Here is an 18,467-nt window from a genome sequence, read left to right as displayed (position 1 = left end):
TCCAATTTAAAATATACTATACATAAAAGATTAATTTTTACAGATATGGCATGTGTGTGAAAAGCAGTGCTTTATTCAAGACTGATATTACTGGTGAGAGGAAGTTTATATAGCAAAAATTAATCTTGCATTTGAGTTAATAAGGCTTATGTTTCACTCTGTCATTCTATCCCGGAGGATTTTTTATGCTGTTACGTTAAATGTATAATCTCAGTTGAAATGTTTGGAACTGAAAAATTCTTAGTGAATGGATGGTGAGAATACAGACATAAGAACACACCATAAAAAGCTTTGATGAAGAGCTTCAGTTCTGTTAAATCTTTACCAGCCATCATATTAATTTGTCACTGTACAGCTATTGTATTTTTTTTTTTATTTCATTTGAAGATTCATCTAAGCTTCTTAAGACAGGTACGAGTAATCACAGAATGTGTAAGCCAAACAAAGTTAGACTTTTCCTCAAAGCCATGATGATAAACGACTACCACATCCAACTCCTCATCAAAGAGGGAGTGGGACACACATGGTCTGATGATAAACCCCCCTGAAGTATTATAAAAGGTAACAGATATTTCTGAACTGTATGAACTGTAGCTAGTATAGATAAAAACATTCTAGTATCTCCCTATATATATCATCTCCTCCCAGACATCTTAATGGTAGACACTGACTCTAAAAAAGACAAGGTACCTTCTTGGGACATTGAGCCTGAAATAATTTCTTTCCCTCATTCTTTTTAAATAAATGAAAAATAGGTCCCATATATATAACATTCTCCTTCTTTGAAACAAAATTTTATATTCATTTATGTCCCATACTTTATATGCAAGTCTTCATGACTTCAGTGGCATTAACAAAAAAACCCCCATAATTTCGCCTCCTTTGAATATGCAAAAGAAGAGAATAAAATATATGTGCTTTAAAGAAATTGCAAGAGACATTTTAACCTGTCCAACCTATCTTTTGTCCCTGTTGTGTTTTAAAAGACTGTTGTACAAATAAAAAAAACCCTCACAATATAGAATGGGAAAATACTTAATGATGCCTCAATAAAGCTCAATTAAGCACAAAAACCGACTTTAAAAAAAAGCCTCAGAAATGCTTCTGTTATTTCTATCCACAGCAGTTAAAATTGTCCATGGTGAAAAAAAGATTTATTGATAGTAAATATACCATCTAACTTTATAGTTCCAAAAGAAGATCACTAGATTGTGTGAAGTACCCTGAAAATAGCATTACCTGTGGATGAAGCTGGAGGCATGGAAAAGTTTTCAGGGCCCAAGCAACTTGCTCCTCATTTTCAGAAAGTGTAATTGTACATGTACTATATACTAAAACACCTCCTGGCTTCAGCAACTTCACTGCCTGCAGGGAGAAATAAACAATATTTCAGCTTATTTTTAAATTTCAAACTTTCATATTAAGCAACATTAACTAATAACCCATGTACCTAGAATATTAAAACTGAACACTTAATTAAACTCAAACTGTTAAGATACTAATTCCTCTCAGGGAATACAGCAAAGAATAACATGGATTAGAAAGATTCTTCTTTCAAAACAGGCATTATAACTCATGCAGTTTATTAATGTCATTGAGATGACTCACCTTGTAAGATTTGTTATTTGTACAGCTCTGCATACCCCAGACAGATTAGATCTGTTTTCACCACCTGCTGCCAACCATGGATACACAATACTTATGTCAGTTATAGTAGATGTCAACTGTTTCCATATATTTGGCATGGAAGCTATATCTATGCTGCTTTTCAAGCTGTCATTCACTTTGAATATGTATCATTCAGATTTTGACAAGTTTCATCTTATCCTTCAGCATCAGCCCAAGCACACTCCTTAGCATGTTCCTAAGTCACCTGCTCCGTGACTTAGACCTTTGTATTTATTATCATGTAAAACTGATGAAACTGAGGGAAATGAAAGAACAAAAAGCTTTTTATTTATTATGGATTACACAGACCTTTACCATCCTCCAATGAACCGGCTTCACCTAGCAAAGATCTGGTGGAGCTGAGAGGTTAACAGGACCCTAATATTTCCTGGCTGCAAAGCAGGGAAAATGAGGCACCTTTTTTGGGTAAGTTTTATGCTACAAAAACATTTGTGTTCAACTTAGCTTATCGACTCGATGTTTAACACATACCACAGTGAAAAGCTTGCGCTGTAGTGGCTGATATGAGGTCACTTCCTTTAAAGTTGAGGAATAAGCCATGTTTGGTCTCTGTCCCATTCCACTACATGGAGCATCAAGAAGAATTCGATCAAATGACTCTGGTAAGAATGGAGGTCCTTCTGTAAAAAACAGTTAGTAATGTAAAATGTGGCTGTTTCCTTCCTTGAGATTTCACTGTAGGTAAGGAGAAGCTGTTACTGCTTCCTTGACATAAAACATTTATGTGCTATAGAGAGTGTCTGCAAAACTAGTTTTAGTTAGAGGCAAGCCTCAGCACTGCTGGTGGTAGTTTTCATCTCCCAGAAAACTGAACAGTTTAAGTTTTACGAGCTCAAAAATGATCCCACTAGGCAATTTTTTTAACTTAATTTAGTAATTTTAAAGGAAAATGTAAAAGTAATCAAACTAGTTGCAATATGATTGGTCAGAGGTGCTGGGTACACAGTTGCACATATAGGCTGTAAAGAACCACAGTCAGCTCAAAAGTGTGCAAACCTTTACTGAGACAAACCCGTAGTTAATCATTAAGACTGCCTTATAATAACTGGACTGTCTATATAATAATTATTTCTTGTGATGTATGCATAGCTTTATAAAATAAAGCACTTCATAATCACATGAACTACTGCAACTTCTCATGGACGAACAATTCATTAAAAAAAGGATTTTGAAGAGAACAATTTCTGACTATTACCTAGATGACAATATGTATCTTCCATATGCAGAGCCTGTCCTTTAATCTGTACCCCAATGGCTCAACAGCCCAGAAGTTTCTATCTCCTCAGTGCTGGGGAGACTGGCTCAGCACCACTGCTGCCAAACTTGTATTATCACACTACTGCTACCTAGCTTTTTCCTGACTACAAAATGAGTCTATCTGGTTTATCTACCTCTGATCCATTACTAAAATGTTCAAAATATGTAATGTGTTACTTTCAGGAATGTACAGAAAAGCCTTCATTATCTCTCAGTATTACAGCTTGCTCTAGTTAATCTCTGTAATTGCTACTTGCCACCTACAATATTTGATGTTCATAAAAAGACTCTTAAGAAAGTACCTTTGTTCCTCCAAAGCAGGAATAACTGCAATGCACAGGGACAAAGAAGGTGAATTATGTAATCTGATTCCTACTTAGCCTAACCAGTGACTGAGATAAAATAGACTGAGAAAGAACAGCATACTTTGCACAACAAACTAAAAATAATCAAGGCAGCAGATACCATTTAAATCATTCCATCATGGGAACAGAACCAATATTGTAACTGCATCGCTTCAAAAAAGCAAATGAAATTACTTAAAATAATACACTGTGCTTGTATATAACTTTCCCTTGAACAGCTGAACAAACATCGATGAATTAAACCTTGCAGCACTCCTGGGAGTTAGGTATTAATAACTCCATTTTACTGATGAGGATTATGAGGCAGAAAAGTGAAGCAAGTCTGCAAAAATAATTTTTTTCTCAGACTAGCCCATAAACTTCCCAGTATGGGGTTAAATGTGATCACGAAAGAAGCTTTAAGGCTTCTTCAGTCTTCGATATTATCTGGGAAAGGAATGCATTTCCTCTGAGAATATTAGGTTGTGACAAGGACAGATAATTTGACTTTCTATTTGCTTCACAGAGAAGCTGATAATCACAAAAGAGTAGAAAACAGAAGTGCATTCACAGTGTTGAAGCATTAGGTATCTGCCAAAATTTCAAGAACTTGTAAACCTGTGACAGGTTGAATACTGTTTTTGCAAAACATTAGTATTTTCTTCTAAAAGCTACTACTACCCAAATTGTTTATTTTACCTTGTTTATCCTCTCTCTTCTCTGCTGAAAGGGCCTTTGTTCCATCATAGCAAAAGGCCTTAATGCAATTCAACTGTAGCAATTCAGCATTCTGCTTGATTTTCTTGACCTTGTTAGCTATCTTGTCCATGGCTATAACTTCACCCTGAAAAAAATCCCAAAGTTTTCATCAAAAGCATAGGAAATTGGAACCAGCCGTTTAATCCCTTTCTCCAACCCTGGCAGTGTAATAGATAAAGCATAGTCTTCCCTACAGAACTATTTTATTCTTAAATCCACACTCCTGCACTCCTTGTTCCCACATTTTCCACAACAGCCACATTAGTCTGAAGCTGTGCACATTCCGACTGCTTGGCACTGTCACTCTAAGGGATGCTGTAATATCTGACTTCTGGCAAGTGGTTTTCTTGTTTGTTTCTTTTTGTTTCCTTTGAACTGCTGAACTGGGCACTAAGATAAAAATGTAATCATTTGAATGAGGGTAGAAGCCTCAAACACATACTAAAATAGGTCAACAGGTTTTAAATTTGTATGGAGAGGGTAGGAAATATGATCACACTACAGCACAGAGCTGAGGAAATGGGGCCCACAGCAATGTCTCTGACTTGCTCAGACTCATATTGGAATACTTGCACTCAAGTTACTTCAGGAAATAGTGTAAATACTAAAATAAGTTTAGAGGTGAGGGGAGGAAAATCACAATTACATGATTCCTGTTATGTAAAAATATGATTTTTTTCCTCCCTCAAAATAAATCAAAAAAGACACACACCACTACCTGCTACATGAAATCTGTTAACATGAAATCTTTGCAAAGGAAAGCAAAAAGTAGCATCAGTAAAATCCAGAAGAGAACAACCCTACCAAAAACTTGTACTAGACTTGCTACAGCAAACACAGTATGCTGAGAAAACAACTTTTTCTGTTTGGTGATGGCTCTCTAAAGGCTTATAGAAGGGTAAAATGACTAAGATAGTTTAAAAAGTAAAACAAAAATCAGTAAAGACAAGCTGCTATCTGTATGTCATGTCAGACAATATGCAGATCTGAGACTGAGAGGTAAGAATGGATTTAGGTTGTGCCAGGGGTGTCCAGTCTTCAGCTGCTGTGAGCCAAATCACCTCCTGCTTGTCCCCTAGCACCATTCAACCTATTGCACATGCTCTAGGACCTGACTGGGCTTCAAAGGTTTGTCTGTTGCAAGAACAGTGGATTTGCTGGACATCTCTGCATACTGCAGAGATAAAGAGATGATGGAATCATAGAATGGTTTGGGTTGGAAGGGATCTTCAAGATCATCTAGTTCATCCCTGCCATGAGCAGGGACACCTTCCACGAGAGCAGGTAGCCCAGAGCCCCATCCAAGCTGGCCTTGAACACTTCAAGGGATGGGCTATTCCCAGCTTGTCTGTTCTTTTCTCCCGAGAAAAGAACAAGCTGCAAGACAACTCTTCTCCATTTGGCCCATGCCTGCCACTGCCAGAACAACTACTTATGAGTCATCTGGAAAAAACAGTGGTCTAGACTGGGATGCAGATAATAATAAATTATCAAGCTTTAAGTATTCCCTATTCTTATTTTAGAGTTCTTAACATTACAGAGTAATCTTAACATCTTGGTTATATCATTTAAAAACAATATAGTGATGTTTACAATTATATCACAAAAAAGTAAGAGTGATTTAAATCTTCTGAAGTGTTAATGGTTTAATATGCTGTGAAGCATCAGTATCAAAAATCTGTGAATGGAATTTAAAATCTGCATTCTTAAAAAATAAGCTTTTTTTTCCATACCTTTATCTTCCATATCTTAAATTAAATTATATACTCAGAAAATGAAAATCAAGTGAGATAAGTATTTACCATCTGCATTTTTAATCTTTACCACATCAGCTGCAGGCAAGCACAATCAAAATATGTGAAGTGAATAAGGAAAAAGCAGTTCTGCAAATTTATACAAAGTGTAGATACACAGATGGAAAAACATATAGATGTAAATGAAACCATGACATAAATACATGATTTGTAGACTTCCTTTATTTATCACACTGAAATTCTTTACTGGAAGCTTTATATAATGTCTAATGACTGTCTAATGCATTTTTAATGCCTTCCCATTGTTCCATACTGATGGAAAAAAACACTTCCACAGACAAACCATCACAGAACTGAACACATGCCTTTTCTCAATACATTCATACCATTACACACTGTGCCTTCACATTTATGCACAGGCGCCTGTCAAAGTACTGCATAATGTAACTGCAAGACTCCTAAACAATGATATATTCTAATAACCCTATTTCAACCAAAATAATAAAGACTTACAAAAATTCAGAGGAAATATTACATGCTTTTCCTCTCTGCTAGAGAAGAGTAACCTGCATTTCTGTATTTCACTGTGCACATAACACTTCAACATATACAAAGCTGTAATCTTATATTTACATTCTTATTTTATTACACTCTCCCTTCCTTTGTCTTTCTCTGATTCTTATTGCTTTCTGATTTTTATTGCTTTCTCATTAGATAGTTTTGGATTTTATGACATTCTACCATAGAATGACAGAAATTCAGATTAGAAATTCATCCTACTCTATGCAGAATTGATAATTTTTACTGAAAACTAATCCAGTTAGGATTGAAATATTTTAGTAAGTTTTTGTAGAGAGTTGTGTTTCTTTGGCACAGAGTAGTAACTCCTGATTTTTATGCATCTCAGTTTCATGAATCCAGCATATTCTTGCATGTAAAAAATTCTATTATTAAAAATAATTCAGTAACATTTTAAAAAGCGAAATTACATAAATTTCAACTATCAATCTGTAGCAAAATAAGATTTTATAGCTGATGAAGTGAAATGGGCAATGGACAATCTTTATCAAGTATTCACTTTATCAAGTGAATACTTGATAAAGATTGTCCATTGCCCATTTCAGTAACTGATGTGTAGCAAAATACATTGGTAAGTCAAATGTCAAAATATTAATTGTTTGCTGCTGTAAATTATCTGTGCATTCTAATAGTTAAGTGAAAAGAGCTATACAAATGAACAGCGATCAGACTTTCTTCCTTAGAAAATGCCAAATTACTTCTCTTACCTGATCATGCATTAGTGTTGCAAGATGGGTTGTTTTTCCTCCAGGTGCAGCACACATATCCAAAATTTTCTCTCCTGGTTGAGGATTTAAAATATGGCTCACAACCACAGAAGGTAAATTCTGTAATAAAAACAAATATTGGAGAATTCGAACTTTAAACCCTGCACCAACTCCTTTATTATGGAACCGCAAACACATTTAAAAATACAATTCATTCAGCAGGGAACACACCTATGATATTGCTCTCAGTTCTTTGACAGAAAATGAACTATTTGTATTATATATAATGGACAGTTTACGTAAGGAGTCTCCAGTGGCTCATTTTTTATTTAAAGCTATGACTGAGTATTTATGATTGAAGTTTAAGAGCTCATGACTGAGGAGACTACAGTGCTAAAAGTCCAACTAAAATAAGCTGATAGTGGCACAGAGCACAGCAGCTCTGTTTTTTACAAATACTTTATATTAACCTGTTTATTGGAATATTTACTGTATTAACATATTGGTGCAGCTAAAGAACAGTAAGATCAAAATGCAGAAGTCCAAGCTTGCTGAATTAAAGTAGCAAGAAGCTGAACTGTGCTATTAATTGTATAAACAAAACAGCTGCACTGAAGAGAAATAATGTGCAACAATTGTGCACAGTACTGCATCTTAAACAGCATGGAAATACTTCTCAGTTCAACACAAAGGTATAAAAACCTTTTAAAGCTGTCTTTAATACTTAAATAACAGCTTCAAATCAACATAATATTTGGAGATTTTCCTGATTATCTACAGAATTATGTACCTTGAAAGGGGCTCATATAGCAGGGTTCATAGGAAGATTCTAAAAACTAATAGTTCTATGCAGAGTATCTGTGCAAGAGGAATTTCTACATTTTTAAGTGAATATCTCTTATGTTGCTTTGAAATCCCCTATCAACTCTCAGACACAGTATGATTAAACCACCTACATGTAGATACTGACTTCATTTTAAATGCTTTGTGTTCCTCACATCCAAAGACTCAATTAGGTGCTACAATGCACAAGGAATGTAGAAACCATGAATGTGTGCTAAGAGAATATTCATTATTCTGTAAATAGGACAGACTTTTGCTGTTGGACCAAACATACCTGTAAAAACAAATGACTAGGGAGCACATTGTCAAATGAAGGACTAAGGTAGACTGGCTCTATCATTCTTATGCCCAGGCCCCTGAAAAACATGAAAAAAAATTCTAATACTCAGTTTTATACATTTTAACAGTAGTCAATTATAATCATCATGCTTACAAAACAGCAACTTGAGACAACAATCTTACAAGAATGAAAGAACAACCAAGCAAAATACTTATATGATTTTGTAATGTGATATTCTCTAAAATGACATCATTAAGTTGAGTAAATCATGGCAAAAAATAATTACACAATAAATTTGAACTATCTGTAAAATTACATAAAGCAAATTTCTGATTCTGTACACAGGATAAACCAAGATTTAATCCAAGCCTTGATACTGTTAAGAAATACATAAAACCAGACCTAAATACCTTAACTTCAATCCATAACTGCTTTTGGCGAGCCATGTGTATGCACTAGAGCATTGGCATGTGATTTCCTAGTTAGATTTTTCTCCATTTCCTAAATTCCTGAGATTTCAGTCAAATTACTACAGGAATCCTATATGAAAAGCTTTGCAAGAACATTGATTTGCCTGCAAAGCTGTGGTTTGAAATTAGAAGTCACTTAAAAGTTTTAAATATAGATGAAATTGTGACACAGATACAATTGTTAAACCAATGCACCAGAAATGGATAACAATAAAGAGAAAACCATGCAAAAGCAACTCTGAGTCTACAAACAAAAGATTACTGAAGAGAAAGAGTATTATTTTGCCTATGTACTGGACAGTCCAATAAGAAGAAAGGATATGAGAAAGCAAACTTGCAGACACCAGATTTAGTGTTACATACTGCAGTTCCATGTCACCAACTCAACAGCTACATCCTACCACTACACCTACTGTATTTAAGCTCTCATAAATCAGAAATTCTCTGGAAATGTACTTTTTTTCAAAAGAACTTTTGTAACTTGTTCTCAGGAAGTAAAGTCTTGGTCATTAATTTGACATCCACAGTCTTTTACATTACTTTTTCTATGTGTTTTAGATGACACAAGAGGAATAAACCACATACTTCACCAACAAAATAGAAAAGCAAGTAATCTTGAAATAAGTAACTACTTTGCCAAATGTTAGTAATTTTTTTAAGATACCCGACCTTATGTTCTGTCCTTTGTCCCACACCCACCAAAAAAAAAAAAAAGCCCCTACAGATATTTTTAAAAGATGGAGAAATTGACAAAGCTGCACTTCTGTTCCATCCAAAGAGGGAAGTAGTACAACACAATTCAGCAAAATGCAATTTTGCCAGAGTGAGAACATTTGTCAGTTCTGTTTGATATTATTGAACTGAATAAACATAAATTATTAAAAGACTCCCACTTATTTCCTCCTACCTCTCAAGTAAATTGGTATCTGAATCCCACTATGAAACTAACAGCTTACCAAAACATATTGGAAATCCCAATGTGCAAAGCCATCTTGTGACTTCACACAGGGTACAAAATAATTCAGTGTTTTCACCCTTCTCCTTTCCCTTTGCAAATTTTTACATGTAGATTGCAAGTACAATGGACTTACTTCAATGGGCCACTTGAACTGAAGATTTCACTGCGGCTGAGTTCTGAAATCCCATTTCCAAGGAAAACTTTGACTCCATCGAATTCTTTGGCGCCCCTTTTGCATTTCCCTTCAATATCTGAGTACACTGAAACCAGATCTCCAGCTTTCACAACTGCACAAAGAAAAATGGAAAGCCTGAAATCATTAAGATATTTAACAAAACAGCAGTGACCAAGTAACTTAGGATTTTCAGTAGACTACTTACTTCAACTCTTCTATCATACCAAACTTCACACTTTCTAAATGTAATCAAAGAAGATCAACTGATATAAAGCTTTAAAGTTTTACACAATGAATGACAGCCACCAAACCACTGGAGGTACTGAGAGACACCAAGGTGCAAGTCAGGCACTGTGTCTTGTTTTCCAAGAGGCTACACAAACCTGCATTTTATTTTACCAAGGGAAGGTCACCCGTAAGTTTTAGGCACACCCTTCAGGATCCAGTCCCCCACGTGTGCTCCAAGCACACAAGTACATGAAATAACACTGCTCACCCTTACTGAACAAAGGCAGGAATGCTAAATTTATCTAATGACCTCTCAATAGCCACCTAAAACATAGCTATAGCTGCCTTTTCTCTAACTACTTATTGCTTTGACACAAGTGATTATATATTCTTGTTCTGGTCTGGCTCTCTTCCCTTTAAGGGAATTGCTGTTCTCAGTGATCTTTTTAGAGTGTTTTGTATCTCCAATTAAAACTCACCAGATCAGTAAAATATATAAATATACACCAAACTCTAGAAGTGTAATCCTACAGACTTAACAAACTTTCTGAGTTAGGAAAAAAAATATAAAAGGGATGGTTTAGGTGATTTTACATAATAGTGAACAAGTGCTATGTGTTGACTGGCTGAAAAATATGCTTAAAAATAAAGGCCTCTTCTGATAGCAATAAAAAAACTTCCAAAATTGCACTTCTGAGGTGCTGACAGGCCGGAGGAACAAGAAGATATAACAAGACTAATAGCAGTTCAGCTTCCCAAGAATTCTCAGAATTGTACCAGAGAATACTTTTCCCCATTTTCAGGTGGCCTTCTGATTATGCCCTAATGTCCTGAAATTCTTAAATTGTAGTGTTTGTTGGGTAGACATTAAAAATATATTTTTTACACTACTTATTTTTACACAATATGACACAAACACTATGCGATTGCTCAGTATTAATGTCTGCTTAAACTTCAGTGAACAAAAACCTGCAGCAATTTAACTCTTCCATGTCTGTCAATGTCTTTTGCAGTATTCAAACACAAATTATTTTATTTCACTCTCTGCTGACAATCATCCTTTCAAAACACAATAGTCCCACATAGGGTTCTAAAGTTTTCTGTAGATTATAGCAGCATTCCATAAACATAAAGGTTGGAGTTTGATTAGTTAAATTAAACTCAAAGCCCCCTGATCATTAGTTTACCCTCATTTGGATTGCAAGTTCAGTGATCAAATACATGTTCTTGCTGGACTATTTTTTTTCCTAGTTAGACCATCTGTGCTTAATACAGCTTTATTATATTTGGCATCAAGTGGGTAGTGTGCCCTTTTATTTTATTTTCTTATCTGCAATTCCCCTGAAGTGTTCCATAAGTTTTATAGTATCTTTATTTTCTTTGAATTGATATTACATGCATAATTACATGTGGCAATTATGATAAATCACTAGCTGACTCAAAGGATTTGAATATTTATGGGGTTGTCTAAATAAACAGTTCTAACAACGGCTATGCCAATATACTTATTTCATTATCAAGCCCTAGACTGAAAAACATTCCTGTTCAGTGAATTGGATTTAAGCACATGCTTAAAACTTCTTGAAGGTTTTTTCCTGAAAGGAAATGAAGTGACTTGATAAATGCTTTTCTGACTCATTTTGTTTAATAATACGAATCAAGATGATCACTAGATCTCATCACAATAGACTAATAAGGTGAATCATCCAAAATTATACTGGTTTTACATAAAGTTAATTTGACATTTAAAGAACAAAAATAGGTTGCTGAACAAAAAGCATGCATATGTAGATTTTTTTCATCTTGTCTCACAGGCATTGATGCATAATTTCCATTTCTTAAGAATTTGATATAAAAACTGACATAAATTTCTTCTCATCAATGAAAAAAAGATTTTTACTACATCTCTCTTATATAAACAAATGAATCGCCAATGTATTAGAAAAAAAAATCTGTTTTTTTTTGATTTGTAACTTAAATCAGGGTAAGTGGCTCTATGACTGAGTGAAGAAACAAAAAATCTGTATCTATTAAATAATCAAGACAACCTAGTCACCACCCAGATGTGGTATACCTTTTTTTTTTTAAGCAACCAACTTTTGTAAGTTTATTCAACTTAATATCCTTATTAAAAGTTATAGTATTTAGTAGTAAAAAAGACTTATAAAAAAACCAGGTTTTACTTTGAAAATTTGCTTTAAAATATTTTGAAATGAAAAAAATGAAATTGAAATCCTTGAGAACTAATACTTCAGCCACGAATTATATGGAAAAAGGAACTTAAAACAGGCCAGGCCAGTGAAAAACAATTACATATAACTTACTCTAAGTAAAATGAAAAATAGTGAAAATATAAAAGAAACAAAGCCAGAAAAACTTTTAGAAGTCTCATCAACATACACCACAACCATAAAATTAATTTCAGTTGAGAACAGAAAACAATTTTGTGTCACTATTCATTTATCTATTATTCAAGGGTGACACTTTTTCTGCCATCTTTACAACATAATTGGGTGTATTTAGAGAACTCTTACACCTTGAGGTAGACACAATTCCAGGGACATAAACGTGTGCTCCTCGAAGTACTGCATATCCACACTGGGCTCCAACTATGACTTCAGATGCATGCTTGTTTAAATCTCGCCTAGAAATACAAAATGCAGTTGAGTGAAAAATAAAAGTATACTGAAAAAAAAGCCGAATACTCCCCAAGTAAACTCTAGTTCACAAATATGGATTTTATCAGATATAACAGAGAAAAAGTAACTATCATGTATTACATTTAAAATATTTCTTTTCATTCTGGAGGCATCAAAGGAAAGTGTCAAGAAGAAAACCAATCCTCAAAATAATGCAGATTCTGGTACATTCTGTCACTACTGTGAACCTGACACAGGAATACAAATAAACTATACTGGGATGGAGAAATAGTCCTCTATTCCTCCCTATGTCAGATGATTGTGAAGTGACTTTGTGTTTAACAACTGCTGAGGAACTCTTGATTCCAACTTGATTTCTTCCAGCGGAAGAAAACCCAGGCTGTACTTATCCATAGTTTCTACATTCCACCACAGAAGTTTGGTTCTTCTATCTGCCACCTACCTGGCTTTCTAGGGAGGATGCATACATGTCATTTTCCCCCCCTAAAACATTAGTCTTATAAACAAGGAGAGAACTCTATGTTTTCTTTCATTTTTTAGGACTAAAACTCTGACCTGGTTAGTGTATGGACTGTCCACCAGGTCATAATACAAATGAAGTTGTGCCTCAGTTATAGTGAGTTAGTTATAATAACTGTTTAACAAGAAATCTGTAAAAAAATTTTAAGGCTAAAGACTGAAAATTTCAAACCTGGGTCCAATGACAGGAATTAGTAAAATGTCCTGAAGTTTTGGGTGCTCAAGAACTGGAACGCATAGTCCTTTAAATTGCTGTTTCATAAAAAAAATATAATTAGTAAGCACTAGTAATAAACTTAATATTTACACACTTAATTAAACTGAAACCCATTTTTCCATTCATAATTTCTAGGTGTAGAGCACAAAACACAAAAGCAGTGAAAACAGTTAAAAGCACCTGGGAAATAGCGTGCAAGGGGGCATTATATATTAAAAGTACTGGTGCAAAAGACTAAACATTCAACAAATTCAGAAATAACAAGACCACAGAGATTGACTGAGAAATTACTTCAGGGAGTGGGAGAGTGTTCTGACACTCATAACCATATCACTGGTTTTTGCTTTCTTCTGGAACAAGGTTGAGTTGTTGTCAGAACACACAGTGACACCACCTTAGAAGCTCGGATGTATTCTGTGTTAACTCTCAAATGTTATTAGTGATAAGCCACTGTTTAACTCCACTCATGAATTGTTTGTCTTACTTAACAGGCCATGCTGGCAATACTTTTCATTTTTCTTGTCAGTCCAAGTTTGGGCACTGTTAGCTGAGTTATGTATTTATCTGAATAAAAAATTGCCATTTTATAAAGATTCCAGGATTTAAACAATATTATGTCTTCTCATCTGAGCCTTCTAAAATATAACCTTAAAGCATGTAAAACCATAAATCAGCTTGCATCAAATAAATAAGTATTTTCTCTTAACAAAGGAAACAATCTATGATGATACTTCTGTTCAAAACTGTTATGTGATTTCCTTTTCTATCATGTAATCACGTTTAAAAATACAAGAAGTTTTTGAAAAGCTGGTCGTAAGTCAGTTTTCAGCAAAGCCTTTTCCCTTGAAACAAAATATAACCCTGCAATATCCATTTCCAGACTTCCACAATCAAACTAAAATTAGCAAAACACATTACCATCCCAGCCAGCAGAACACTGTCAACTCCTTCTGCATCACAGAAATGTCTTGGCTCCTGTCATGCAAAAGCTCCCTGTACACCCACTAGCATTAATAATTTACTTAAAGAACCAGATCTTTTTTAGACAGAGTGAAGTTCTAGAACACAATTTCAAAATAATACATTTCTTAAACATAATTGTTTACGTATTACCAGATAAATAAATGTTTAATTAAGTAAAAATCTAGAAAATTATATAAGGATTAAAAACAGGTTTAGATAAATACAGTGGCTCCAAAGCATCACTGTGGCTCCAATTTCCAAAACATACCAATTTTCCCACTTTCCTGAACAGTTTCACCCATGATATCTAGATATACAGGCATTCTCCTTCAGTCTTAAACAGAACTTCTAAGCATGCTGAAGATAGCACACTGAGGTACACTTTTTGTCTGTCATCTTCTCTTACCAACTCATGACATCTTTATATTATTTACCACAGCAAATCCTATCAATCCTATCAAGGATTTAGATCTGCCATACAAAAAAAGAGTTGGATGTCTTTTCCCTCTGTTACAGCTTTTCTTGGAGGGATGACATGAGGGATACTGGTACACAATAAATTTTCATTTAATGGTTAATGCTGGCAGGAAATCAGTGTGATTGTATGATGTTAATACCACTGGATGCATTGAGGTAAGGTATAGTTTTCAGTAATGAAAAGGTCTCGTGTTCAGATGAAAGATGAAATACCCTGCTGTTTTTGCTGTAACAAAGAAATTGCACAAACCTTCTGGATCTCTTCAAACAGCAATTTTTTCACATGTTTCACTGAGGCCAAGTGGGTATTTACTCTTACAGTTGTAAAAGCTGGTGGATGAGATAGATGACTTAACAGAGATTGGTATTTTTTCTCTGCCTCCTGTGCACCTAAAGCAGTGATAAGCTGAAAGTGAAAGAAGAGATTTTATATCAGGAGATTCACTCAGAAGCCTCTTGCTCAATGCAAAAGAACCCCACTGAACAAACATTCCATAGAAATTGAGGGATATGGTTGTGTGGTGTGAAATAGTGACAAATGTCTATGTGTGGAAGCCTAATTCCACTGGAAGCCTCATAAATTTCCTGAAAAAATACTTATTGCAAAAACAGCTGTATCAGCAAAAACACTGCAAACAGTTTGCAGCAAGTATCAAAGCAACTGCTAGAGAGCTGTCTGCTACAGTGCATAGACCAGCCCTAAGGAAATGGAAAACTAAATTCCAACCTATGAATCAGCAACTTTCATACTGATAAACCTGTACATTAAAAAGCCATTTTTCTATCCTTGGCATCAGGAATTAATGTCTGTAGTATTCCACACTGGGGTAAGGGAGTATTTCTTGTCAATATCGTGTGGTGAATATGTGCTTAATTATCTATGATCCACTCCTCAGTGGGATCCAAAACTAAATTCTGATTTATACTCAATTTAATGTAAATATTTGTATGCTACTTTGAGCCAATTGGCAGAAATAATAATTTTATATTAAAAAGTCTGTGTTTAATGTGAAGATAATATTTTATTGTAAGGTATTAAAGTTATATAAAAAAAATTATTATTTTGTGATGGTTAGGGGTAACTATGTCACATACCTCATTATTTCTGAACACTTTGGCGAGATATTCTTGAACTTCATATTGGAAAACAATTTTAGGGAAGCAGGACATCTTCTTTTAGTTTTTAAATCTGCTGGCAAGGAACTGAAACAAGCAAAGTATTTTCTTCATGATTATCATATTCTCTAAGTTTAGAAATTTAACATAAGATGTGCCCACAAACTAAGCTGTTGGTTCTGATTCTTCCTATTTTAATAATGCAATTTTATTGCACTCAAATCTCCAAATATTGGTCAGGATATGACTCTAACATTACTCTCAATTACAAAAATTCTACTGATCCTTAAAATAAATCTTCAAGCTATCTGGTGAAAAAATTACATCGATAAAAGATACAGGAAATTTCAAGATGTAGCTTTAATTCCTCTTGAAAAGCCCAGCTATAAAGTCTTATTGTAGCTCAGTTCTGATAGAGATTTTGCTCTTTAACATTTTTCTCTGTAGGTAATAAAATACAGTTATCTTCCCAAATGGTATCTGTCCACCCCTCAAAAATTTTGACAAATTATATACATTTCAGTCTGAAATGAGTATCTAAAAATTCAAATTTGCTTACAACAACTTAAATGGAAGGAAAGAGAGAATAACACTCTAGATTTATTCCATTCATAATAAGGAATTTTTACTATTAAAATACATTTTCATTGTGCTAAATATACTTAGATCAGAATGTTTCAAAATAATTCATTTTATTTAAATAAGAGATTATTAGTCACTTCTATCATACAAAACCCCTCAAGAATATTTTTTTATTTTTAGTATTTCTGATTCAATTAAAATTTTAATGATAAAAGAATGTGACCTTATGTAGACTTTTGAGACCAGACAAAGGCAAAGTTTCACGAGTAGGAATTTCAAAGCCTTATTCGGCAACATTAGCAGCCATTGAAAGAAAGAAACTGTAATTGAATTAACTTCTTTTTACAGGCTAACAAAATGCCAAGAATTTCCCCTGCTATTGCCAGGAAAACTAATAGTAGTACAATAGCACTACAATCTAACAGTTGATACAACTGAAATCACCAAAGCTTTAACATCAAATGTTAAATCACCAAAGATTTAACATTTCAGAAAATGTGACATACCATGTGCCTGTTGTCCTAGAAAGCCTACATTCCAAAAACAAACAAAAAAACCACAAAAAGACCCTCATATGGCCCACATTTCAAAAGGCTTTTCTTCAGCAGCATAATAAAGTAGCCTTTAAAAAAATCTCACACATTCTAAATTTTTTTAAATAATTGGAATCCTGAAAATAACTAAGCAGACATTTCAAAACTGCTAGAAATGTGGTGTTTATAAGCCCTGTGGGTGACTTCAATATTTACATTACGAAGGCAATGTTGAGGCTGGGGAACACAGCTGAGAAGGGACAGGACAGCTGCGTTAAGTTCGGACAGAGCAGGAAGCCCGGCTGATGAGGGACACTGCCTGCTGCCCCTCCTGCCAAGTGCAAGTCACACTTCAAACGCTCAGCAGGAGGCAGGCTCTTAGTACCTGAGAATTTTTGTTGGTTTTTTTTTTTCTCCAGCTCTCCTGTGCCGTACACGTTGCCCCAGAAAAGGTATGACAGACTTTAGAAGAAAATATTTTTACTTCTTTTTTTCACTGATTTTCACGTGCCTCTGTGGGGAACTGCAGCGGGGAACGCGACGCCGAACCAGGGCTTTGATCCAGCCACCCACATGAACGCTACCAGCAGTCACACGCAGCCAGCACCAGAGATGCCGAGCTACATTTTCAAACCTCCCTGCCCACCCTTTGCCACACGAGGAAAAGGACAGTGCGGTCACTGTCGCAGGGAGCGGAACACGGGGCTCCCTCCTTTATTCCCTCGCCCGCCCGTTATTGAAAAATCAGGGAGCGCGGAGCAACGGGACGCGCAGCTCTTCCCAGTCCCCCGAGACCCTGGCCTCAACCCAGAGGTATCCGGGAGGCGGCCGCACCCCAGCGGGACGCGCCACCACCGCCTCAGCCCCGACGGACCCCGAGGCACACATGGGCCCGGGTCCGGACCGGGCCTGAACGAGAAGGGCGGAGCACGCAGGTGCCGGGCCGGACCGGGCCGAAGGGCGCTCAGCCCGCCCGCAGCGGCACACAGAGCCGGACCCCCCGCCCGACACACACGCACACACCCACACCTACCGCCAGCGCAGCCGGGCCCGCCTCCTCCGGGCGGCGGCAGGAAGTGCCGCCCGCCAGTGTCGCCATGGGAGCCGGGCACGCCGCGGCGCGGCCCCCGTGCTCCCAGCGCAGCAGAGCCCGCGGGGCGCCCGAGCTTAGCGGATATAGACATTGCTGACATCCCTTCATTATTTAATTTTATTTTTGGTTTTCTGAAATTCTGCCTAGTGGATTAAAGTAACAGGTTTCGTACTCCCACCGCTTCTGCACCTAAGTGCTCGCAGGCTCGCTCGCTAGTGCGGAGCCGGGTTCGTGCTCACTGCCTGACCCTCCCCAAGGTGCTGC

General features: G+C 36.0%; 1 protein-coding gene across 3 annotated transcripts in view; it reads right to left on the bottom strand.

The window, feature by feature from the left end:
- Positions 1–18,294, bottom strand: part of NSUN6 (NOP2/Sun RNA methyltransferase 6) — a 23,542-nt gene extending 5,248 nt beyond the window's left edge. The window contains exons 1-11 of one of the 3 annotated variants that reach the window (XM_064408570.1): positions 18,144–18,294; positions 15,975–16,082; positions 15,130–15,285; positions 13,395–13,474; positions 12,578–12,687; positions 9,774–9,927; positions 8,207–8,288; positions 7,090–7,209; positions 3,990–4,134; positions 2,161–2,309; positions 1,240–1,365 (exon numbers count right to left, since the gene is read on the bottom strand). In XM_064408570.1, coding sequence (XP_064264640.1) covers positions 1,240–1,365; positions 2,161–2,309; positions 3,990–4,134; positions 7,090–7,209; positions 8,207–8,288; positions 9,774–9,927; positions 12,578–12,687; positions 13,395–13,474; positions 15,130–15,285; positions 15,975–16,049 — 1,197 coding nt within the window. In that variant the 5' untranslated portion in view covers positions 16,050–16,082; positions 18,144–18,294. Of the gene's footprint in view, positions 1–1,239; positions 1,366–2,160; positions 2,310–3,989; positions 4,135–7,089; positions 7,210–8,206; positions 8,289–9,773; positions 9,928–12,577; positions 12,688–13,394; positions 13,475–15,129; positions 15,286–15,974; positions 16,083–17,083; positions 17,316–17,495; positions 17,540–18,143 lie in introns of those variants that run through there. The other 2 variants (XM_064408573.1, XM_064408584.1) reach the window with 2 other exon arrangements.
- Positions 18,295–18,467: the final 173 nt, after the last annotated feature.

Source organism: Passer domesticus, chromosome 1 (genome assembly GCF_036417665.1).
Source record: "Passer domesticus isolate bPasDom1 chromosome 1, bPasDom1.hap1, whole genome shotgun sequence".
Taxonomy (NCBI): Eukaryota; Metazoa; Chordata; class Aves; order Passeriformes; family Passeridae; genus Passer; species Passer domesticus.
Note: the sequence above shows the minus strand (reverse complement) of the source record. Positions and strands in the feature narration are given on the sequence as shown.